Here is a 25,379-nt window from a genome sequence, read left to right on the forward strand (position 1 = left end):
CCTTCCCACCAGTGCCCCGCTTTGTGCTGTTGCTGTGTGACAGCTGGCAGCAGAGGGGCAGTCTGACAGAACTCACAAAAGTGCAGATGGAGCAAAGGGGCATAATTGAATTCCTGTGAGGAAAGAATCGCACGCACTGACAGTCACCGATGCTTGCTGAATGTTGATGGAGACCAGCAAATGGCTGTGAACACAGTGAAGGGTGGGTGGTGCATTTCAGCAGCGGGATGGTGACGTGACAGACATGCCATGTTCCAGAGAGCCGTGCAGAGCTGTCACACCACAAAATGAAGAGCGTCTGGATGAGCCAATCTGTGCAAATTGGCTAATGGTGGTGACGATGTTGCTTTATTAAATAGTGTTATTGTGTTCTTTGTATCTGGTGTCGTTTCCATGAAAATACCCAGGAAGCATTACTTTTGGAGAAACCTACATGAAATTGTGTCACATAGATGCCACACTCTGCCCTTTGTTTCCCAGTTCTCCCGACAGCACCCATTGTGTCCAATAGAGCCACCTCTGCCCTATAAGCTCTGTCCCATAACCCCCACAGCTTTGCCCTGTAAGCTATGCCCCGTAAGCTTCTGCTTTGCCTCTAAGCAATGGGTTCTGTGGATCCCTATGGGGCTCTACAGTACACACCATAGCCACCACTTCCCGCTGCAGACAGGAGGAGAAGGATGGGGCTATTTCTGACCTCCTTATCACCTGGCCCCACCTCTGCCTCTTTGTCTCTTCTTTGTCCTTGGCAAGTGACAAATTCCTGGGGTGGGGCCACGGGGGTAGTCCGTTCCCACAGTCTGTCAGAGGCAGAACCCACAGCACCCATAGAGAACCACAAGAACATCACACAGAGTCATAGAACCCAATAGAGCCATATAAGAACCACAGGGAGCCAAAGGGAACAAATAGAGACCCATATGGGAGCGATAATGACACACTGTCACACAGGGACCTGCAGGGACCCATAGAAGTGCATAGGGGAACATACTGTGCTGTAGCAACTCATAGTGCCCCACAGCCAGTTGCGTTGAGGTTCACTCACCATGAGACAAAATGCACGGCATTGTGGGATAGCCTGAGTGGCCATCTCACACTCATGGCCACTCTCCATCTCCATGGCTCCCACACCAACCCATTGCGCTACCCACACTAAGCCCTATCCCACACCAAGCCCTGCCCCACACATGCAGCTGCTGCTGCTCAACAATTTTTATTGGCTGAAAGCAGGAGAGTTGGGAGATCCAAAGGGAATTGGTCAGAGGTTGGGGCCGGAAGGCAGAGCATCTGGGGCTTTCATTCCTCATTGAGTCCTTTCTATTGGGAGAGAAGATGGAGGGAGGTGATGAGGCACATGACAGATATTGGGTGAAGCTGGGGCAGGGACATGGGGCAGGAACCCACCTTGGCACCAATGTCACGGCTCCGTGCCCGCAGCTTGTTAACCTGGGACTCAGCCATGTCGGCACGTTCTTCTGCCTCATCCAGCTCGTGCTGCACCTTGCGGAACTTGGCCAGGTTGGAGTTGGCCTGCTCTTCCTGTGGGGTGAGGCAGTGGCCATCTTGGCAGCTGTCGTATCACCTATCCATCCACTGGCCCAAAAATCCATCCAGCCGCCCATCCATCCACCCAGGCTTTTCCTATCTACCCAGCAATCCTTCATCTACTCTTTCCCACCCATCCATCTTCTTTCTCCCTCAGTCCCATCATCCTTGCAGCCATCTCAGCATCATTCTGTCCATTCACGCTTCCCCATTCTGTGTCCCAACCCAGCCATCCATCTCTACTCTTCCATTTATCCGTCTTCTCAACCACCCCTTTCTCCAATTTTTCCACCTATATCTTCATCCGATATCTCCATCCATCCATCAATCATTTTCTCCATTTCTACATTTTTTCATCTTCTCCAATTTCTTCAGGCATTCTCCTCCAATTTCTCCATCCATCAATCAGTTTCTCAAATTTCTCTGATTTCTACAATTTCTCCACCTAGTTCTCCACCCAATACATCTGTCCATTCATCCATTTCTCTAATCTTTTCTCCAGCCATTCATAAATCGTTTTTTCTAGTTTTTCCAATTTCTCCATCTATTTCTCCATTTTTCCTAATTTCTCCCTCCCATTTTCCTCTTCCTCCCCACTGAACTCACCGCCTCCTCTGCCTGCCTCTTATAGGCCTTCACCTTCAGCTGCAGCTTGTCCACCAGGTCCTGCAGCCTCACCATGTTCTTCCGGTCCTCCTCTGTCTGGGGGAAGGGGGAACACCAAGGTGGGAGACAGTCGGTCCAGGTCCCACAGCCTCTCATAGATCTCCATGTTTTAGGTGGCAATGTTTTAGGTTTACCATGGTGGCAATTAAAACCGGAGATTATTTAGAGGTGTTCTTGTGAGGGGTGTGTCCTCCCTACAAGCTTGTATGTGATTGGACACAGAGGCAGCAGATGGCCGTGGTCATCAGTGTCCACTGGCCATGATGTTCTAGGTCACCCATGTCCCTGTGACCACCAGGTCTGTGCTTTAAATCATCCCTGCCCCTACAGCTAACAGGTCAACCATGTCCTAGGTCACTCATCCCCATTGCTACCAGGTCAACCACGCTGTAGGGCATGCGTTTCCCTAAAGCCAACAGGTCAACGGCATTCCAGGTCATGCAGCATCTATGTGAACATAGAGTGGGTGATGTTCCAGGTCATTCATGCCTTTATGGCCACTAGCTCTACTGTGATGTCCCACCTGGTAGCTGAGCTCCTTGACACGCCTCTCTGACTTGCGGAGTCCCTTGATGCTCTCAGCGTTGCGCTTCTGCTCGGCCTCCAGCTCATTCTCCAGCTCCCGCACCCGAATCTCCAACTTCTGCAGCTGTTTCTTGCCTCCCTTGAGGGCCAGCTGCTCAGCCTCGTCCAGCCTCAGCTGGAGGTCCTTGACAGTCTGCTCCATGTTCTTCTTCATCCTCTCCAAGTGGGCACTTGTGTCCTGCTCCTTCTTCAGCTCCTCTGCCATCATGGCCGCCTAGGCAAGGGAGATGAGACACCAAGGAGGGCATGGAGAGATGGAGGAATGTGGGGAGTCCCATTGGTTCACTGATCCCATTGGTAGGAGAATGACTGAGGGTGTCCTTGGTCCCTCAACCAAGTCCACCATGACACTCACATCAGTGATGGCCTTCTTGGCTTTTTCCTCGGCATTCCGGCACTCCTGGATGGCTTCTTCCACCTCTGTCTGCAGCTGGGAGATGTCGACCTCCATCTTCTTCTTCTGGTTGATGAGGCTGGTGTTCTGGAAGAGAGGAGCACGGAAATCACCTGCTGTTCTCCAATGGGACTTCCTAGGTCTTTCTGCCCTTCAGTGGAATGTTCTGTCTTAATGCTCTATCTCTTGCCTCTCTCCAATGGGATTTTAGGAGATGCAAGGCTGTCTTCATCAGTGTCCTCACCTGGGAGTGGAGAAGCTGGACCCGCTCACTGGCCTCAATCAGTTCCTGCTCAGCCAATTTGCGAGCCCTCTCGCTCTGCTCCACCATAGCCCGCAGCTCCTCCAGCTCTGACTGGAGGAGGTTGTTCCTCCGCTCCACAATGGCAATATTCTCTTTCAGGTCCTCATTAGCTCGTACAGCATCATCCAGCTGTAATTGGGTGTCCTGCAAGGCAACGTGGTGGGAGGAGCATAAGTAGAGAGGTGGGAATTGGGTGAACACACACCCAACAGCCATCTTGTGCCACCCAATGGCCATGTAAGGATCACCCAATGGCTACCCAATTGCCATGCAGTGATCACCCACTGTCCACACAATAGATGCCTAGTCAGCACTCAGTGGCCACCAAACAAGCATACAATGGCCTCCCATGGCTACCCAAGGGTCACCGGATAGCCACCCAATGGCCACTCAACAGCTACCCAATAGGCAATCAATGGCTACCCAACAGGCACTCAACAGGCATCCAACAGCTATACTGGGCTTTCCAATGACTACCCAGCAGGCAAGCCAAATTCCAACCAATGGCTGTCCCTCAGCTAGGAAATGCCCACTCATTAGCAACCACTCAAAGGCCACTTAGTGGTTACCCAATGGCATCTTAGTTTCCACCCAGTGGACAGCCAACAGCTACCTAATGGCCATCCATCAGCCAGTAAATGAATATCTAACAGGCACTCAATGGCCACTCAATAGGCACTCAATGGTCACACAGCAGCTTCCCTATGGCACTCACTGGCCACCCATCAGCCAGCTGATGGTCACCCAATGGCAACCTAAAACCAATCATACTAGCACCCAATAGCAAACTTGTGCCACCTATTGTCCAAATGGAGATCTTGGCCCATTAATTCCTGATGGGTCAGCAGTCCTATGCGTACCTTGAGATAGCCCTGCAGTGCCTTGACTTGCTTCTGGGCCTCAGCTGCCGTACGGTTGGCATGACTCAGCTGGATCTCCATCTCATTGAGGTCACCCTCCATCTTCTTCTTCAGCCTCAGGGCTTCATTTCGGCTTCGTGTCTCTGCATCCAGTGAGGTCTGCAGTGAGTCCACCACCCGTAGGTGGTTGCGTTTGGCTTGCTCTATCTCCTCATCCTTCTCAGCAAGCTTGCGTTCATAGTCAGCCTTCACTTGATTAAACTCTAGCTGGGCCCTCAGGATTTTCCCCTCCTCATGCTCGAGAGATGCCTGCAGAGGACAGGAAAACACTGGTGGCCAAAGAGGACACCAGGAGGACACATGGAGATATATGGGGCAGGTGGTTATAGAGCCTGGCTCACCTCTGCCTCCTCCAGTGCTGCTTGCAGCTCCAGCTTCTCGGCATCCAGTTGCTTCCGGACTTTCTCCAGCTCATGGATGGATTTTTGGCTGGCTCCCAGCTGCTCTGTGAGGTCCGAGATCTCCTCTGCATGGATGAGAATCCATCAGACCATGTAGAAATAGATGGATAACATTGGAATGGCCAGGTGGATGCCATGGTCTCACCTTGGAGGTTCTTATTCTCCCTCTTGAAGGTCTCCAGGTGCTCCAGTGATTCCTCATAGGCATTCCTCAGCTTAAAGAGCTCAGTGCTGAGGGACCTAGCCTCCTTCTGTGATGCCTCCAGCTCTGTTTGTGACTCCTCAAACTTCTGCTTCCATTCTGACAAGATCTATGAGGACACCAGCAGGACATTGCTTATAACCTCTTCCTCCATGGAGAACCTTCTCCTCCTCTGAACCCTTACCATATTCTGGTGCCCTGACCTTGTCAAAGTTCCTCTGCTTCTTGTCCAGAGCAGCAGCTGCTGCATTTGACCTCTCTACATCCGCCATCAAGTCCTCAATCTCATTTTGCAGCCGGTGCTTGGTCTTTTCCAAGGAGGAGCACTTGGCATTGACCGCCTCCACAGCCTCCTCAGCTTCCTGAAGTCGTTGTGCCAGCTTCTTCCTACCAGATGGATGGACATAAACCACACATGGCCTTTCTGACTCTTTGAAGAGCCTCTATGTCCATGGAAGATGACTCACTTGGCCTCCTCCAGCTCCTCAGTGCGTTGGATGGCGTCAGTCTCGTACTTGGTCCTCCATTGGGCCACCTCAGAGTTGGCCTTGGAGAGAGCACGCTGGAGCTCCGCCTTGGCCTCCATCTCCTCCTCGTACTGCTCTCGCAGCAGGTCACAGTCATGCTGGGCTGATTGGAGGGCGTGGGCCAACGCGTTCTTGGCCTAGGGTAAGGAGAAGATGAGCTGTGTTAACTGGGGACATCTTGAGATCCTCCAACTCATTAAGTCGTGGTGTTCATCAGCTTAAAGCAGTCAGGTATTCCTTAGACCAACTGAACCCAAAGAAACTCAACCCATCCTAATTCAACCTCCTTGACTCCAGCCAACTCAACTGAGCTCCTCAACCCCATTCCTCACTCTTAACATCGTGGTGTTTCGCACCCTAAACCTCCAGCCCTACCAACCTCTCCAACAAGGACATACCTTGGCCTCCTCCTCCAGCTGCCTCTTGAGGTCCTCCAGCTGCTGAGTGTAGGTGAGTTTCCCTCGCGTCAGCTGGTTGATGAAAGCTTCCTTCTCCTCCAGCTGCCTTGAGAGCTCGCCTAAGGAGTACAAAGAGGGGTTATCATTGCTGAAGAGACCCCCAGAGCCACCTCACAGACCCTAAGGCCAGCAGTTGGGTGAGAGGTGATTGAGGCACTCACTATTCTCTGTCTGGAGCTTGGCTCGCTGGGTGCTGAGGTCAGTGACAGTGCGCTGAGCCTCCTCCAACTTGCTGCGGTGCTCATTCATCTGGTCCTCCATGGTGCGGCACATCTTCTCCAGGGTGGCCTAGGGGAAGGAAGGGGAGATGCAAGTGAACATGGGAAGAGTGGAAGAAGAGCTATCCCATCTAGCCTCATGTTGATCTTTGCAGTTGAGGCCCCAGTCTCCTACCTTGGCCTTGATGAGCTGCTCCGTGTTGGAGCTGACGTCATCCAGCTCCAGCTTGAGCTCACTCTTCTCCTTCTCCAGTTTCTGCTTGACACGCTGCAGGTTGTCGAGCTGCTCACTCAGCTCAGCCACACTGTCGGCGTGCTTCTTGCGCAGTGCGGCAGCCGTGGCCTCGTGCTGCAATGTGGCCTCCTCCAGGTCCCTCCGTAGCTTCTGGAATTCAGCTTCCCGCTTCTTGTTAAGCTCAAGCTGCACCGAAGTGGCACCGCCTGCCTCCTCCAGCCGCTCACTGGTCTCCTCCAGTTCCTGCAGCAGCTCTGAGCGCAGCTTCTCCACCTTAGCCCGGCCCGTCCGCTCCGCCTCTAGTTCCTCCTCCAGCTCCTCAATCCGTGCCTGTAGCCCATGGACAGGTAGAACATCGCAGGGCTTCCCTTGGCCCAACACTTCCACTCAGCCAGTTGGAGACTCTTCAACCCAACTCAACCCGTTGCATATTCTTCAAATCCAATCTGATGGAGAGTCTTGAACCCAACCCTACTCAATGGAGATTCTTCAGCCCAATCCACCCAACTGGAGACACCTCTACCCAAACCAATTCAACCCAACCCAACAGAGCTCAACACAACCAAGTGGAGACTCTTCAACTCCACCTCAGCCTGACCTGAAGCTCTTTCAGCTTCTTCTGGAGCTGAGCAGCAATCGCTTGCTCATCCTCAATTCGAGTGTTGAGTGTGTTGAGTTCAAAGTCTTTCCTGGAAGAGAAGAAACACCAATCATAGCCCCAGGTTCTCACAGAAGAGCAGTCTCCAGTGAGGTTCTCACAGAAGAGCAGGATTATGGGTAAGAGACAAAGGGACGGAAGAGGTGGTGGGCAGTTCCCTACTTTTTCAGCCTCTCCTCCAGCTGCTGCTTGTCATTCTCCAGGTCCATAACACTCTCCTGAGCTAGCTTCAAGTCACCTTCCAGCTTCCTCTTGGCTCGCTCCAGGTCCATCCGTATCTTCTTCTCCTGTTCCAGTGAGCTCTCCAGCTGCAAACAGTGCAGAAACCTCCATCAGCTGACAAAAAAACCCATCCTAGAAGGATGTTTTCTGACAGGAGAAACAGGACTCACATCGTCCACTTGCTGTTCCAGCTTCACTTTGGCCTTCGCCAAAGTGTTGACCTTGTCTTCCTCAGCCTGCAGGTCATCCAGGGTTTGCTGGTGAGACTCCTGAAGGGTCTTCTTCTCTTTGGTCAGCTTGGTGATGTTCTCATCCAGCCCGGCCATCTCCTCTGTAAGGTTCTTGACCTGCATGGTGAGAAACATCAGGCCTCCATCATGATGCCAAAGGTAGAGCAGAGACAGGAAGAGGTTGTCCTTACTCATGGTCAAGCTGAATCTAAAGTGATACAGGAGAACCCAGCCAATCACCCTTGGCTCTTCTCAACCCAAACCTACCAACTTACATCTCATCTCAATGCAACTAAACCATCTTTGGGTCAAATCCAACCCAGCCACCCTTGGGTCTTCTCAATCCAATCAAAACCGTCTTGGAGTTTCTCAACCCAACTCAACAACTTTTGGGTCTTCTCAATCCAACCCAGCCACCCTTCGGTTTTCTCAAGCCAATCAAACTACCGTTAGGTCTGCTCAGTGCAACTCAACAACCTCTAGGTTTTCTCAATTCAACACTACTCTCCTTACGTATTCTCAACCCAGCCCAACTAATTTTGGGTCATCTCAATCCAACCTAACTGAAATACCCTGGGACTTACCAACCCAACCCAACCATCCTTGGTTCTTCTCACCCCAACCACTTCACCTTGTTCTCTGTGGCATGTTTCTCCTTCTCCACCTTGGCCAAAGACAGCTCCAGGTCATCAATGTCCTTCTTAAGCTCTGAACACTCATCCTCAAGCTTCCTCTTCTTGGCGGTCAGCTCGGCATTCATCTCTTCTTCTTCCTCTAGCCTCTCTGTCATCTCCTTCACTTTGGCCTCCAGCTGGATCTTGTTCTTGATCAGCTGATCACAGCGCTCCTCAGCATCAGCGAGATTGTCTTGTTCCTATGAAGGGGACACATTGGTGGGAGCAGGAGGGAAGGAAGAAGGGAGTCTGTGGGGCTGGGACATCTCCATCACGCACGGCCTGCACTTGCAACTGGAGGTCATTCTTCTCCTGCAGCATGGAAACCATCTTCTCCTCCAGTTCCTTCCGACGTGCCTCTGACTTCTCCAAGGCTTCCTTCAGATGCCCAAATTCCTCCTTCATTGTCTGCATCAGGGCACAGGAGACCAGTAGCAATAGCAAATGGTTCCACCACTCATTAGCCCCACCCTAACCATGTCCTTGGTGGCCCACACCATGATGGTTTTGTGATGTCCTCTCACCTGCATCTCCTTCTCAGTCTCAGCGCTCTTCAGCAGGGGCTTGATCTTGAAGTAGAGCTTCATCCATGGCCAGTTCTTCACCCCCATGAAGGCCCGGATGTTCCACTGGATTACCAAGAGTGCATCCCTATGGTGGGGACACTCAGATGATGCCACCACCCAAGCCCTACATAATGGAGCTGGGTCACATGAGAGCTCCATCCTTGCTAGGAGGAGCTATCCCCATCTCACCGGCGCTCCAGAATCTTCTTGAACTCAATGCGCATGAGCTGGCCCCGGGCTTGAGCTTGGATGCGGGTGATGATGAGGGAGAGGCGCTCATCCCGCATCTCCTCCAACAGCCCCAGCAGCCCAGCCTTGAAGAAGACCTTGGAAGAGGAAGGAGGTGGTTGAGAAGAGGATGGAGCAGGAGACAGGTGGAATGGGTGGGATTGGGTTGGATGGAAGGGCTGGAGATTGAATTGGATGGAAGAGCTGCCTGGAAGGGTTGGTGGACGGGCTGCATGGAAAGAATGTCAGATGAGTTGGATGGAAGTATCAATGGTTGTGCTGGGTTAGATGTGGAAGAGTTGGAGAATGGATTGAAGGGCTGGACATTGGACTGAATGGAAGGGCTGGACATTGGATAGGGTGGAAGGGTTGGATGGAAGAGTTGGATATTGGGTTGGACTGGATGGATAGAAGTGTTGGTTGCCAGGACAGACTGATGATTTGATGTATGGATGGACCTCACCTTGGTGTGCCCAAATTTGTACTGGTTATGGTCAATGTCAAGGGACCCAAGGAGCTTCTCTGCGCCCTTGCGGCTGTCAATGAATTGCCCCTCAGGGATGGCTGTGGGGTTCAGGATACGGTACCTAGGTAGGGCAGGAAAAGAGAACCCAAAATGAGCTCAAAGCCCATCCCCATATCCCCAATACCCCTGTCATGCTGTCTCCACCGTTGGCGGAAGTCCCCATAGAGGATGCGGTTGGGGAAACCCTTGCGGCAGATGCGGATGCCCTCTAGCACCCCATTGCAGCGGAGCTGATGCATCACCAGTGGGTTGTCCATCACACCTGTCAGGTAGGGGGTAAAAATGGGTGGGGTCAGCCTTTAGCCATACCCACTGCCACAACCTCTTTAGTCTCCACCCCCTCACCTGGCTCCTTCCTCTCATTAGGGATGAGGCAGCGGACAAAGTGGGGATGGGTTGTCTTGAGGTTGGCCATCAGCTTGTTGAGGTTCTCCTGGAGGAGGTGAGAAGAGGCTGAAACCAATGGGCTAAAGGGGAGGACCAAGAAGACCCTGTGGTGAGGTAGTCTCGCCTCTGCCCCATAGCCTGTCCTCTCCATGGGGCACTCACCCGGTGCAGGGCTGAGACAGTCTGGAAGGAGGAACCTTTCTTCTTGGCTCCTTTCCCCTTTCCACTGTCACCACCTGGGGAAAGGAGAAGGGTAAGGTAAGCAAGGAGAGAACTGCCAGGAGTAGATCTTCCCCATCCGTCATCCAACCATGCCCATCCATTCTCTCACCAGCATCTGCCCCAGCATAGTTGGAGAAGAGACTGGCCAGCAGCTTGAGGGATGACTTCTGGTAGAGCCCCACCACTGTCTCATTGAGGGGATCCTTGTTCTTCTCCAACCAACCGATAATATTGTAGTCCACTGTGCCCGCGTAGTGGATGAGTGAGAAGTGGGCTTCTGCCTTCCCTTTGACATTCCTGGGTTTCCCAAAATTGGCTGATTTGCCCAAGTGGTTGTCAAAGAGTTTGGCCTTGAAGGTCATGTCTGAAGCTTTGGGGAACATGCACTCCTCCTCCAGGATGGACATGATCCCCATGGGCTGCCAAGGAGAGGACTTCGTTGGCCATGGAGTACACCAAGCACCATCCAACTGATCACTTTTCGGGTCCCTGGCAAGCTTCCAATGGAAAAGCACCCCAAAATGCCCTGGGAGAGGAAGTACCTTCTCAATTAGATCAATGCAGGCCTGGAGGTCCATGCCAAAATCAATGAACTCCCACTCGATGCCCTCCTTCTTGTACTCTTCCTGCTCCAGCACAAACATGTGGTGGTTGAAGAACTGCTGCAGCTTCTCATTGGTGAAGTTAATACAGAGCTGCTCAAAGCTGTTGAACTGGGGAGAGAAAAGACAGTTAATGTGGTCAATGTAACACCCAATGTGTGACCCAATGGGTCAACACAAGGCTGAATGGAGTCAATAGGGTCAACTGAAGATACAGTGGGGTCATCAGAAAACCCAAGGGGGTCAATGAAATGCTCAGTAGGACAAGTGGAGTTAACTACAGACCCGTTGTGGTTAACATAACACCCCACAGGAGCAATAGAATGGATTGGAGACCCAGCAAAGTCAACAGGAAACCCAACAATGTCCATGTAATGCCCAGTGGGGAGGTCGTCACCACTCAGCGGGGGGTAAACACAGCACCCAGCAGCACCACGTTCCCACCGAAGTTCAATGCGACTCTTAAGGATGTCAATCCTATGCCCAGCTGCATCAGCCCACCACCCAAAAGCAGCCATGGTGCTCTCCCACAGCCTCACATCGAAGATCTCGAAGCCAGCAATATCCAGGACACCAATGAAGTATTGACGAGGCTGTTTGGTCTCCAGTGAGTTGTTGATCCTGACCACCATCCAGTTGAACATTTTCTCATAGACGGCCTTGGCCAGAGCCCCAATAGAGTAGTAGACTTGCTGGACGCTCTGTCCCTTGGTGACATACTCATTGCCCACCTTCACCCGGGGATGGCACAGCCCCTTGAGGAGGTCGGCTGAGTTTAGCCCCATCAGGTAAGCCGACTTGTCGGCATCTTCCCATCAAGGAGAAGAGAACATGAGTCAGGCCCTGCCTCCTCCACATCTTGGAGGGAGCTGGGGGACCCCAAACTATGTGATCCCACGAACCTTCGGTGCCGTCTGGCTCCGCCTGCTCCTCCCGTTGCTTCTGCTTGAACTTCATATTGCCGAAGTGCATGATGGCGCCCGTCAGCTTGTAAACACCAGCCTTCTCCTCAGCAGTGAAGCCCAAGACATCGAAAGCACTCTGTAGGGTGAACAGAGGGTGTCAGAGAGGGCCTGATATCCCCCCAGCACTGTGCTGAGGGCACAGACATCATGTGGCTGTGTGTCTGTCTGTCCCAGTCTTCTTATTTGTTAGACAGTCTCATCTACCCATGACCTATTTAACCGTCTAAAATGTCATTCATCCATCTGAAGACTCATTCATCCACTGTAGACTCATCCATCCACGCACTCATCCATTTAAAGATCCAACCATCCATCTAAAGAATCGTTCATCCATTTCAGGGCCCAACAACACATAGTTTCCTTAATCTCATGATCCAGTCATTCATCCATTGATTCATCCACCCACGGTCTCCTCTGTCTGAGGACTCCTCCATCTGCTTACATCGGTTGCCAACAGCTCTTCCGAGTCATCAATGGAGGCCACAGTCACCTCTCCTTGGGAGACGTAACTGTAGTCATAAGGGTTGTTGGTGATAAGTAGCATCTCTGCTCAGTGGTGGGGCAGGAAAGAGGGAAAAAGACACAAAATAACCCATGCGGTCCTCAATTGCCTCAAAAAATGAGTAGAAAAAGAGAGGATGAAAGAAGACCCAACTCACCCAGAAGCTCAGGCTTCTTGTTGGAGAGGATCTGGTAGAAGATGTGGTAGTTCCGCTCAGCCTTCAGCTGGAAGATGACTCTGGACTTCTCCAGGAGGTCTGGGGAGGACGGGGAGAAGGTTTTGAGGTGGATGGGATGAGAAGACGGATAAGACTGATGGAGGGTTGGCACGACGGCTCAAAGATGCATCCCCAAAGCCACTCACAAGTCTCGATATCGGCTGATGCCAACTTCCCAGTAGCCCCAAAGTGGATTCGGATGAACTTCCCCTATGAGAACAGCAGCATGAGATTTCTCCGCCCCATAGATTCCCAACTCTGTGCCATAGATCCCACCCAACATCCTCCTCACTCACAAATCGAGAAGAGTTGTCATTGCGGACAGTCTTGGCGTTGCCGAAGGCCTCCAAGGCAGGGTTGGCCTGGATGATTTGATCTTCCAGGGTCCCCTGGTGGTGAGTGGAGATCAGTGGAAGGGAACAAGCAGCTCCACAAGTGTGGCATGCTAAGACAGTATGGCCAGAGGACCCACCTTGCTGCTATTTGCTACCTCCTTTTTGCGGTCACCAATGGCAGCAATGCTGGCAAAGTACTGGATGACCCTCTTTGTGTTAACAGTCTTCCCCGCACCGGATTCTCCACTGAAGTCATGGGGCAGTGGTGAGATGTGTGGGGCACTATAGTGCAGCGCTGCCCTCCCACCCCTCCAGCACCATGGAGCTGGGACTTACGTGATGAGGATGGACTGGTTCTCACGATCTGCAGGGAGAAGACACAAGAGACGGTAGACCCACTAACACGAAGACCAGGCTTTAGCTATGGGCCCATTTTTTGGTGATGAAATTTGCTAGTTTGAGGTCCCTACCTGTCAGCATGTTCTGGTATGCATTATCTGAGATGGAGAAGATATGGGGTGGGACCTCAGTCCGCTTCTTGCCCCGGTAGGCAGCCACCACCTCAGCATTGTAGACTGGAAGCCACTTGTACGGGTTGACGGTGACACAAAAGAGCCCCGAGTAGGTCTGGAGAAGGGGACATGGGACAGGACCATGAAATGTCATCACACTAGAAGGGGTTCTTGGTGACTCTGTGGGTCTGGAGAGGGGATGTCACAGTTCTAGGTAGCCCACACAGTCTGTAGAATAGGTTGTCCCAGTTTTAGGTGGCCCAAGGGATCTTGAGATTTTGCTTCTAGATGTACCAAAGGGTCTCAAGATGGAACACTTCACTTCTAGGATGCCCAAGTGATTTTGAGATGGGAAGTCCCACTTCTGTGTGGCCCAAAAGGTCTGGTAATCTCAGTTCTAGATGTTCCAAGGGGAGAAAGGATGTGACATTCCAGTTCTGGTCAACAGAACAGGCCTGTAAACTTTGTCTGTTGGTGTCTCAAAGGGTCTAGACACACAACATCCCAATTCTAGATGGCCTTGTGTTCTTGACATCTTAGTTCTAGCTAATCCAAGGACTCTGCAAATGGGATGTCCCAATTCTAGATGACACAAAGGGTCTTGAAATTTCCACTTAGTTGCTAGAAGGGGAATAAAGACGGGATATATCTGTTCTAGGTGGCTTAATGGGATCCGGAAATCACAGTTCTATGTATCTAAAGAGGTTTTCAAATGGGACATTCAAGGGACTGGAGCACCTCTACAAAGACAGGCTGTGGGAGCTGGGCTTGTTCAACCTGGAGAAAAGAAGGCTGCGGGGTGACCTCATTGCAGCCTTTTCAGTACCTAAAGGGAGCCTACAATCAGGAGGGGAGTCAACTTTTGAAAGGGTAGATAACAGCAGGACAAGGGGAAATGGTCTGAAATTGAGGGAGGGAAGATTGAGGTTGGATGTCAGGAGGAAGTTCTTTACGGAGTGAGTTAAGAGGTGCTGGAACAGCTGCCCAGAGAGGCTGTGATGCCCCATCCATCCCTGGAGGTGTTCAAGGCCAGGTTGGATGGGACCCTGGGCAGCCTGGGCTGGTATTAAATGAGGAGGTTGGTGACCCTGCATGTGACAGGGGGTTGGAGATTTGTGATCCTTGAGGTCCCTTCCAGCCCTGGCCATTCTGTGATTCTGTGACATCCCAATTCTACAGTGGTCTTAAGATGTTGGTTCTAGGTATCCCATGTAGTCTGTAAATGGGTTGTCCCAGTACTAGGTGGCTCAATGGGATCTGGAAATCACAGTTTGAGGTGACCCAATGGGACTGGTTTTAGGTGGTCCAAAGTGTTTGAGATGGGATGTGCCTATTCTAGGTGGCCCAATGGGACTGGAGATGGGACATCCCAGTTCTAGGTGACCAAAGAACTCTGGAGGAAAACCACGACATATTGGGTGCCTCAAGTCCCATGGGCACAAGGTGACCACCCAGATCTTCATGAAGAAACCACAATGCTCCTGCATCTTTTAGGCTGTGGGGCCACCTTACAGATTTGAGGCTGCTCTATAGGCTGTGGCGTCACCCCCTTAGCTGTGGGCCCACCACAGGGGCTGCTGGAAAGGCTCACATATATCATCCAGGAAGCATAGCGCTCCTTGAGATTGTAGAGAACGGCGGGCTCATGAAGGAACGTCAGCATGGCCATGTCCTCAATGCGGTCAAATTTTGGGGGGTTTTGGGGGTGCACGTCGGCCTCAGGCACTGTCAGGGTCTGCAGAGAGATCCCAAGAATCCCCCAAATGCAACTTCTTCAAGTCAAAATCCCAAGTTTAACTTTTCCACCCCAGATCTCACCAAACTCCCCCTTTTCAGCACCAAATCCCCTCAAATTCAGCTTTGTCACACTAAGGTATCCCCCCAAATCACATTTTTTTATTCACTCCACTACATCATATTTGCCATTTTAAGTGTCCCCTAAGATAGCTTTTTTCACCCCAAGCCCCACCAAATCCTTTTTTTTTTTTTTTTCCCCAAATCTCAACATTATCTCTTTGAACCTCAAATCTCCCAAATCAATCCTTTCCACCCCAAATCCACCAATAAGGCTTTCTTTTCCAAATTGTCCAAGCCGAACTTTTACTCAAATCTCTCCTTTTCATCCCAAACGCCCACAGTAACCCTTTCTCTCCCACCACTCTCTATTGACCCCACGCCTCTGGCCCCGCTGCATTTACCCCATTTACTACCATTGATCCTCACCGACCCCACCCCACTGACTCACCGAATCCCACTGACCCTCACTGGCTCGCCTCCATTGACCCCACCCCACTGACTTCCATTGACCACACTGAATCAACCCGCGCTGCTCCCATCGACCAGCTCCGCTGATCCCCACGACCGCACCTCACAAACCCCCACCCCCACCATCCCCGCTCTCACCTCCCCCATCTCCGTGGTGACGGTGACCCCATTCCCTGCCCGCGCGGTGATGCGGCCACGGACGAACTCAAGCTGGGGGTGGGGCACGAAGCAGAGCCCTCGAGTGTCAGCTGGTGGGGTTGGACGGGACCCCTCGGGGGCACGCAGGAAGGGGGCAGCCACACCCAGCGCTGCCTCCATCTGTGGGTATGGTGACAGTGATGTCATCACAGTGACAGCATCCCGGTGACATTGTCACGGGGTACAGTGACCCACAGGGATACATGGGCTCCATAGAAATGCATGGGCCCCATAGAGATAAGGGGTGCCTCACAGACATGCATGAGCCCCCCACACGCAGACTGTCGCATAGATATCTGAGACCCATAGAAATGAGCTGTGACCCATAGACATGTGTGAGCCCAACAGAAATGCAGGGACCCCACAGCAATCCACAGTGCCCCATAGCAATGTATGAGCCCCATAGACATGCATAGTGCCCCACAGAAACGTAGGGGCCCTGTAGACATCCATGAGACCCATAGCAATGGGCAGGGCCTCATTGACACACAGGGCCACATTGAAAGAGCAGCACCCCATAGCAATGTATGAGCTCCATAGCAATGCACAGTGCCCCATAGCAAAGTGATGCTCCCCCCTTCCCCCAGCCTCTCCCCTCTGCCCCATAGCATTCATGCCACCCCATAGAGCCTTGTCCTGCCCCAAAGCCCTCCCCTGCCTCATACCATTCCCATGCCCCATAGTGGCCCCTTGCCCTATTGTGTCCCCCAGCCCCACATCAGCCCTGTACCTTCAGTCTCTGGCTCTGACACAGGAAACAGGAACAGATCTGTAGTGCTGGGGGAGAAAGACTGTTACCCACAGCTCCTCCCTGCACCCCATAGATCCCCACATTCCCCTGCCCCATAGATTTCCACATCCTGCCACATCCCCCTGCCCCATAGGTCCCCATATCCCCTTGTCCGGTGGATTCCCACATCCTCCCATATTCCACTACTCATAGGTCTCCACAAACCTCATAGCCCATAACCGCATATCCCTCACATCCATGGCTCATAGAGCTCCACATCCTCCACATCCCTATGGGGCACCTCATAGCCCCCTTTGTGACCCACAGCTCCCCATATCCCCACATCCCACATATCTCCCTGCTGCCCCGTAGATCACAAAGTGCTCCCCATCTCTCCCCATCTCCCCACCTCTGCCTGCCCCACGCCAAGCCTGCTGCTGCCCCACGGCTTTTATGAGCTTTCCCCCGCCCCACCCCGCCTACTTCTGTCTCCCCTAAAAAATTCCTGGAAGAGGGCGAGGGGAGGGGGGAGGGGGGAAGGAGGAGGAGGGGGAGGGGGATGTGGGAGGGAGGGGGGGATAGGTGGGGAGGATGGGGAGGGGACAGTTAGGGGGTGATGGGGGAGGGGGGGATGGGAGGGAGGAGGGTAGGGGGAGATGGGGAGATGGGGGGGGGGGAACCTGCCCCATTGCGCCCGACAGAGCCCATAGGGAATCCAGGCACCATGCTCCGTCCCAAAGAACACACTCTGCCCAATAGTTCCCATTCTATCCCACAGAACTCCCTCTGCCCCACAACTCTCCTTCTCTCACATAGAACTGCCTCTGCCCCACAGATCCCATCCTTCCCTACAGAACCCCCTCTGCTCCACAGCTCCCACTGTGCCTCGTCAATCCCATCCTGCCCTATATTCCCATGCTGTGCCCCACAGCTGTACTTTATAAGCCCTGCCCCATAAGCTTCTGCTCTACCTATAAGCTCTGCTCCACAGAACCTTATCTGCCCCATAGGCTCTGCCCCACTATGCTCCCCCTGTGCCCAAAACCTAGACCCACAGGCCCTGCCCCATAGAACCTACTGCAAGCCCTACAAGTGACACAGGGAGCAAGCTCTGCCCAACAGGCTCTGCCTCTTAGCTCTCACTCCGGGTGTGTATGGGACGCATGGGGCTCTATGGGGAGCAGTGGAGTTCTAAGGGTCCCTGTGGATCTCTGGAACACACCATGTCTGCCACCTTGCATTGCTGACAGGGGGGCAGGGATGGGGCTATTTCTGGCCTCCTTATCGCCCAGCCCCACCTCCGCCTCTTTGTCTCCTCTTTGTCCTTGGCAAGTGCCAAATTCCTGGGGGTGGGGCCACGTTGGTGGCCAGTGGGGGGTGGGGACCCACAAGACCCATAGAGAACGAAAGAGACCCCAGAGAGACACATAGGGAGCAACAGGGGACCAACAGGGACACAGAGAAGCCTATAGGGATGCATAATGCCCTGTAGCACCCTGTAGCGCTGCACAGCCAGCTGAGGTTCACATGAGGCCACCCAAACGGCACGGCAGGACAGCCCGGAGGTCAACGACTGCTCCTGACCACATTCCATCTCCTGCAGCTCCCCCACAACCCCACTGTGCCGTGGGGCAGCATCACACCAAGCCTTGCCCCATACCAAGCCCTTCCCCACATCATGCTTTACCTCACACAAACAGCTGCTGCTGCTTGAAGGTATTTACTGATTGAAAGCGGAGGACTTTGGGGGTACAAAAGGTACTGGACGGAGGTCAGGGCTCGGGCCACTTCGGCACGTTCCTCTGCCTCATCCAGCTCGTACTGCGCCTTGCGGAACTTGGCCATCCACCACTATCCATCCACCGGCCCAAAAATCCATCCAGCCGCCCATCCATCCACCCAGGCTTTTCCTATTTACCCAGCAATCCTTCATCTACTCTTTCCCACCCATCCATCTTCTTTCTCCCTCAGTCCCATCATCCTTGCAGCCATCTCAGCATCATTCTGTCCATTCACACTTCCCCATTCTGTGCCCCAACCCAGCCATCCATCTCTACTCTTCCATTTATCCGTCTTCTCAACCATCCCTTTCTCCAATTTTCCCACCTGAATCTTCATCCAATTTCTCCATCCATCAATCAATTTCTTAAATTTCTCTGATTTCTACAATTCTCCACCCAATTCTCCACCCATCCATCATTTTTTCCTAGTTTTTCCAATTTCTCCCCTCTTTTCTCCATTTTCTCCATTCTCTTCAGTTTATCCCTTCACATCACTTCCTATCACCTCCTCACCCCAAAGTTTGGCCTTGAAGATCATGTCTGAAGCCTGGGGAACATGCACTCCTCCTCCAGGATGGACATGATCCCCACGGGCTGCTGAGAGGAAAACCTTGCTGCCCACAGAGGACACCAAGCACCACCCAAGTGACCGCTTTTAAGGTTCCTGGCAAGCTCCAAGTAGAAAAGCACCCCAAAATGCCCTGGGAGAGGCAGTACCTTCTCGATGAGACTAATGCAGGCCTGCAGGGCCATGCCAACATCAATGAACTCCCACTCGATGCCCTCCTTCTTGTACTCTTCCTGCTCCAGCACAAACATGTGGTGGTTGAAGAACTGCTGCAGCTTCTCATTGGTGGATGATGCAGAGCTGCTCAAAGCTGTTGAACTGGGGAGAGAAGGGCCAGACAGTGAAGTTGACTTGATGCCCAGTGGGGTCACTGGGGTCAACTGACATCCATTAATATCAGTAGGGTCGTCTGAACACCCAAGGGGATCACCAGAACACCCAGTGGGATCAATGGCATCAACTCAATCCTCAGAGTGCTCTGCACAATGCTTAGTAGAAAACATAGTTAACATGAGACCCATAACACAACGCCCAGTGGGGCTAATAGAGTCTACTGGAGATACGGTAGGTTCAATGTGATATCCAAAGGGAGCAGTGAGGTCAACCTGAGACCCAATGGGGCCGAGTGCTCAGTGGGATCAACAAAGTCAGCTGAATACCCTGTGCTGCCAACATAACATCCAACAGGTTCAACCTAGTCAACTCAACGCCTACTGTAGGGTCACAGAATCACAGAATGGCCTGGGTTGGAAGGGACCTCAAGGATCATGAATCTCCAGGCCCCTCCGCCACAGGCAGAGCCACCAGCCTCTTCATTTAATACCAGACCAAGCTGCCCAGGGCCCCAGCCAACCTGGCCTTCAACACTCCAGGGATGGGGTTTCCAAAACCAATCTGGGCAGCTCACCACTCTCATAGTGAAGAACTCATGGTCAACTCATGGTCCCCAGTCTCTCCCAAATTGCTCAGCCCCATAGCAGCTTCCCAGGGCCTCACACTGAAGATCTCAAGGGAGAAAAGTCCAGGACACCAGTGAAGTACTGATGAGGCTGTTTGGTCTCCAGTGAGCTGTTGATCCTAACCACCATCCAGTTGAACATCTTCTCATAGACGGCCTTGGCCAGAGCCCCACTGAAGTAGATCACCTGGAGGAGGGACCATGGTGACATAGGACTCATGGTGTCCTCAAAAAGAGGGTGGATAGAAGGACATTGTCTTTACCTGATGGACACTCTGCTCCTTGGAGACATACTTGTTGCCCACTCTCACTCAGGGGTGGCATGGTTGGCTGAGTTCAGAGCCATTAGGAAGGCTGACTTGTCCACCTCTGAGAACACAGGGGACAGGAGATGAAGATAGGAAGCCATGGGGCTCATTCTATTTCCTTCACCACCCGACTGACCTCACCTTCAGTGCCATCTGGCTCTGTTTGTTCCTCCCACTGTTTCTCCTTGAATTTCACGTTGCTGAAGAGCAGCATGGTGCCCATCAGCTTGCAGATGGAGTTTTCCTCTGGGGCAAAGTCTGACACACTGAAAGCACTCTATAGAGAGAAATGGGGAAAATCTGGGATGGGATCTTCTGCTGGCAGTTCCCCACACTGTCTGTAGTCCTCCAACTCATGTCTGTGGTGAACAGCTCTTTGCCATCATCAATGGATGCCACCATGGTCTCTCCTTGAGAGACAAAGACAGTCACAGGGTTGTTGGTCACCAGCATTGTGTCTGCAAGGAGACAAGGGAGTTGAGAAAGCCAAAATCATTTTGGGGATGCTTGTCCACCAGTAGGATGAGAGAGAATCTCACCCAAAAGCTCAGGCTTCTTGTGGGAGAGGATCTGGTAGAAGATGTGGTGGATCCTTTCAGCCTTCAAATGAACACAGCACTGGTGAGGCCTCACCTCGAGTGCTGTGTTCAGCTTTGGGCACCTCAGTACAGAAAAGACATGGAGGTGCTGCAGCAGGCCCAAAGAAGGGCAGCAAGGCTGGGGAAGGGCTTGGAGAATATGGCCTACGAGGAGCAACTGAGGGAACTGGGGCTGTTTGGTCTGAGGAAAAGGAGGATGAGGGGAGACCTGACTGCTCTCTTCCAGTATCTGAAAGGTGCTTACAGCAGAGTGGGGTTGGTCTCTTCTCACTGACGACAGGATGAGGGGAAATGGCCTCAAGTTGCACCAGGGTAAATTTAGGTTGGATGTCAGGAAACACTTCTTTACAGAAAGGGCTGGACGGATAGCCAGGTGGTGGCCAGAACCTGAGATGTCCCCTTGGTGTTCTCACCTTGCCATGTCTTTGTGTCCCTCGTTCCACGGTTGCTGATGGCAGTGACGATGGCAAGATACCCTCTTGATGTTGACCATCTTCCCCACCTGGATAGGGATGGTGTCATGGACTGAGGGTGGGGTTAAACCTACAAGCATGAGGTTGGACTCACACGGTAAGGATGGATGGGTTCTCCTGATCTGGTGAGACAAGAAGGCCCCAAAGCTCTGCCACAAACCAAGCCCCAAAGAAGGGATGGGGACAAAGTTATGGGGCTGGGAATGTCCCAGAGGAAGTCCCTACCCATTAGTGTATTCTGGTAGGTGCTGTACAAGATGGAGAAGATGTGAGAAGGAGCTTTGCTCTGCTTCTTGCCCCATTAGGCAGCCACCACCTCAGCACTGTAGAGAAGAAGCCACTTGTATGGCTTGATGGTAATGCAGAATGGCCCCAAGTAGGTCTGGAGAAGGGGATGTGGGTCAGGGACATCAGGTAGTATCCTTGATTCTAGGCAGCCCAAAGGGTTTTCAGATGGGATGTGCCTATTCGAGGTGGCCCAGTGGGACCTCCCAGTTCTAGGTGACCAAAGAACTCTGGAGGAAAACCACCACATTCTATGCGCCTCAAACCCTATGGGCACAAGGTGACCACCCAGATCTTCATGGAGAAGTCACCAAATTCCTTCTACCCTACAGATTGTGAGGTCACTGTACAGATGTTGGAGCAGCCCTGTAGGCTGTGGGGTCACCCCAGAGGCTACTTGGAAGACGCATGCAAATCATCCAGGAGTCAAAGCACTCCTTGGGGTTGTAGAGGACAATAGCCTCATGGAGGAATGTCACCACGGCCATGTCCTCGATGAAGTCGGATTTCAGGGGGTTCTGCTGCATGATTTGGTCCTCCCTGTCACCATCTGCTTAGGGAGGAAGCCATAATGTGCATATAGGGCCACTACAGGGCCAGAAAATGTTCTGGGGATTTCAGAGAGGGTATTTGGGGTTCTAGGTGCCCCAAAGGTGATGGAAGTTGTATGATGAAGAGGTATTATAGGTGTCCTACAGGATTTTGGAGAGTATGGTTTGGAATCTAGTTGGCTCTTGGGTGATGGAGAAGATATTTTGGGTTCCAGATGTCCCATGGGTGATGGAAGAGGTATTTGGGTTCTCAGTGTCAGTTGGTGGTATAGAAGGTGTTTTGGGATCTGGGTGTCCTATAGAGCCAGGGTGTCCTTTGTGATTTCAGATAAGATATTTTGGGTTCTAGGTGTCCAATTGGATTTTGGAGAAGAAGATTTGGGGGCCAGATGTCCTATGGGTGATGGAGGAGGTGTCTGGGGTCTTGGAGTCCCATGGGTGATGAAAGAGACATTTTGGGCTGCCTTTGGGCCTTTAGGGGTACCATAGGCATTTGAGGGTGATTTGTGCAGCCATTTTTTGATGAGTGGACACCATTTTGGGATGATTCCACCCACTGTTTGGGGCCTATCTGCATCATTTTGGGGGTGATTTGGACCATCTTGGGGGTAATTCAGCCTGCCATTTTGAGGATGATCTGGGCCATTTTGATATGAGCCTAGCTGCCATTTTTCTGTGGCAATGCAGGCCATTTGGGGAGTAATTTGGGCAATTCTGAGGGCAATACGGACCACCTTTTTGGGGTGACTCCAGACACCATCTTGGGATGATTCCAGATGCCATTTTGGGGGTAATCTGGACCATTTCAGGACTAATTTTCACAATTTTTGGCAGCCCACCTTGCCCATGCTCGGTCTGCATGGTGACATTGGTGCCATTACAGGACACAACAGTGGCCCTGATGAGCTCCTCATGCTTGTCAGGGATGGAGATGTCGCACTCGAGGTTGAAGGGCCGTGTCTGTGCTGCCAAGTGCTCCTGCTCTGACACCACAGGCATTGTGTGGCCTCCAAGAACTTGGCCAGCTCGGAGGGTAGGGCTGGTATGGTGGCCTGTACACCTGTACGCCAGCCTGCACACCAGTAAGGCATCAGTCACACCAGTAAGTCACAAATAAGAAACCAGTCCAACTAACACCAGTGAGGCACCATCAGGACACCATTAAGTCAGTACTAAACCAGCAAGGCACCAGTAACACAAACACTACTAAGGCTCTAGTAGGACACCATTAAGCCCAACAGAACACCGCTAAGACTAGAAGGACACCCCTGTGACACCACTGAGATCAGCAGAACACCAGTAAGGCACCACTAAGACACTATTAAAACTGTAAGGCATCAGCGACTCCTGTAAGGCATCAGTGGGACACCATTCACACCAGTGGGACACCATTAAGGTACCAGAAGGACAACAGTAAGATACCAGTACTACTACTGCCAGTAAGATTAGCAACACTAACATCAGCAAAGCACCTGTAAGACGTGTAAGGAACCAGTAAGGCACCGCAATGTTATCAAGACCAGTAAGACACGAGCTGGACACTAGTTGGACACCAATGCTTCCAGTCCCTCCCTCACCTTTTTGTCCCCATTCAGTGAATCCAGGTCCAGAAAAACAGCATGAACTCATCAGTGCATCCCAGTATATTCCAGTCCCAACCCAGTTCACCTACGGACCCTCCCAATCCCTTCCCAGTTTCCCCCCCATACCCACTCCTAGTTCCCTCCCATCCCCCTCCCGATTCCTCCATATCCCCCCATATCTCCTCCCACTATCCCCCTACAGAACCCCCAGTGCTCCCAGTTCCATCCCAGTCCTTCCCAGTTTCCTCATATCCCCTCCCAGTCCCAACCAGTCCCTCCCATTCTCCCTATCGACCCTCCCAGTCCCTCTCAGTTTCCCCATATCCCCTCCCAGTTTCTCCCATTCCTTTCCAGTTCCCCTACAGACAAACTCAGTCCCCTTCCAGTGCTCCTCATTCCCAACTCCCACCTGCCCAGGCTCAGTTGCTTCTGATTATGGGGACTTCTTTTATCTCCCCCCCTTCCCCAAAAAGTTATACATCATCTAGGAGGTGTGGCCAGACAGCATCTGACATCCACCTCCTCCCTCAGACCCCTGCCCCATAGGCATCCATAGGGAGACCCCCAGCCCTATAGGACCACATAGGGATCTCCCTGCCTCCTAGGGACCCTCTGCCCTACAGAAATTCCATAGAACTCCCTCGACCTCATATGAGCCCCGCATCCCAATACAATCCCTCAGTTCCCCCGACCACATAGCTCCCCATAGGATCCTACCGGATCCTATAAGACCTCCCCAGCACCACCACAGCCCCATACCCAGCCCCACAGAGCCCTGTAGGACCTTATAGAGCCCACAGGATCCCTTAGGGGCTCCTCAAGCTCCATAGCGCCCCAGAGGAGCCATGGGTTCCTATAGGATCCCACACCACCCCCCCCTTCCCCCTCCCGCCCCATAGGACCCTATAAGACCCTATGGGATGCCACAGAACTCTGTGGGATCTACAGCCCCTCGAGTCCACGGGACCCACAGGGACAAGGACAAAGTCCACACACGGCCCCCCGCCCACTCCCTCCGGCTATTATGGGATGGATGACGGCAGGCGAAAGGATCGCGGACGGACAAAGGGCAGGTGGAGGTGGGGCAGGCTGCCTTCGTCGCTGTCCTTGTCCCTATTTTTAGGACTCCTCCCCCAAGCCGAGCAGCTGCTGCCCTTATACGGCCACACGGGACACCCTGGCGCCCCTCCGGCTGCTGCTTTTCTCCCCGAGTTTTTGCACCTTCCCCCGCGTTTCCCCAGGTTTTCCTTCATTTCCCACTAACTTTCTGCATTTGTCCTTATTTCCCTGGTTCTTCCCCAAATTTCCTTCCAGTTTCACTCGTTTTTCCCCTTTTCCCCCTAATTTCCTTGTTTTCCCTCTTTCTCCTTAATTTCCCCGATATTTTTCTTTTATTTTCGACCAATTTACCCACTCTTTCCTTATCTCCCCCAAAGTTCTCCTAATATTACCATTATTTCCCCCGCTTTTCCCAATTCCACCTGGCTTTGCTCTTAGTTGCTCTTATTTCCCCTTGAATTTCACCCACTTCCCCTCCAAATTTCCTTTTTTTACTTCATTTTCCATTTTCCCCCAATATTCTCCTAATTTACAAAGAAAAAAAACCTATATTCTCCCAAACTTCCCCTCATTACCTTATTTCCCCCATTTTTCCCAAATTTTACTCATTTTACCTCAAATTTCAATATTTTTCCCTTATTTTCTCCCATTTTTCCCAAATTTCTCACTTTTCCCAGGTTATTATTCTAACTACCACCTCATTTTACCCCAATTTTCCCA

The 25,379-nt window shown here is 52.2% G+C and overlaps 1 protein-coding gene and 1 pseudogene across 2 annotated transcripts; both read right to left on the reverse strand.

Moving 5' to 3' along the window:
* Nucleotides 1-1,034: 1,034 nt before the first annotated feature.
* Nucleotides 1,035-19,158, reverse strand: LOC122155462 (myosin-7). 2 transcript variants are annotated; one of them, XM_042809337.1, is made up of 40 exons: nt 18,993-19,158; nt 16,495-16,541; nt 15,705-15,884; nt 14,893-15,036; nt 13,260-13,416; nt 13,126-13,153; nt 12,927-13,035; nt 12,751-12,843; nt 12,601-12,664; nt 12,395-12,493; nt 12,178-12,281; nt 11,673-11,811; nt 11,310-11,578; nt 10,711-10,881; nt 10,278-10,587; nt 10,109-10,182; nt 9,905-9,992; nt 9,704-9,821; nt 9,497-9,620; nt 8,995-9,131; nt 8,764-8,890; nt 8,519-8,647; nt 8,197-8,439; nt 7,506-7,682; nt 7,276-7,421; nt 7,054-7,144; nt 6,396-6,785; nt 6,164-6,290; nt 5,943-6,061; nt 5,485-5,681; nt 5,221-5,404; nt 4,961-5,126; nt 4,756-4,880; nt 4,355-4,663; nt 3,435-3,638; nt 3,152-3,277; nt 2,735-3,010; nt 2,152-2,247; nt 1,405-1,539; nt 1,036-1,317 (listed from the first exon to the last, which is right to left on the reverse strand). In XM_042809337.1, exons 3-40 carry the CDS (start codon nt 15,882-15,884, stop codon nt 1,297-1,299), a joined length of 5,796 nt encoding a protein of 1,931 aa, XP_042665271.1. In that variant the 5' UTR covers nt 16,495-16,541; nt 18,993-19,158; the 3' UTR covers nt 1,036-1,296. The 2 variants fall into 2 exon arrangements, with proteins under 2 accessions (XP_042665270.1, XP_042665271.1); XM_042809336.1 differs by lacking the exon at nt 18,993-19,158 and having other exon boundaries at nt 1,035-1,317; nt 16,495-16,623.
* A 598-nt stretch (nt 19,159-19,756) lies between these two features.
* Nucleotides 19,757-22,597, reverse strand: LOC122155463 (annotated as a pseudogene).
* Nucleotides 22,598-25,379: the final 2,782 nt, after the last annotated feature.

Source organism: Centrocercus urophasianus, unplaced genomic scaffold (genome assembly GCF_019232065.1).
Source record: "Centrocercus urophasianus isolate 14NV4802_14NV808 unplaced genomic scaffold, USGS_Curo_1.0 seq_1157, whole genome shotgun sequence".
NCBI classification, from domain to species: domain Eukaryota; kingdom Metazoa; phylum Chordata; class Aves; order Galliformes; family Phasianidae; genus Centrocercus; species Centrocercus urophasianus.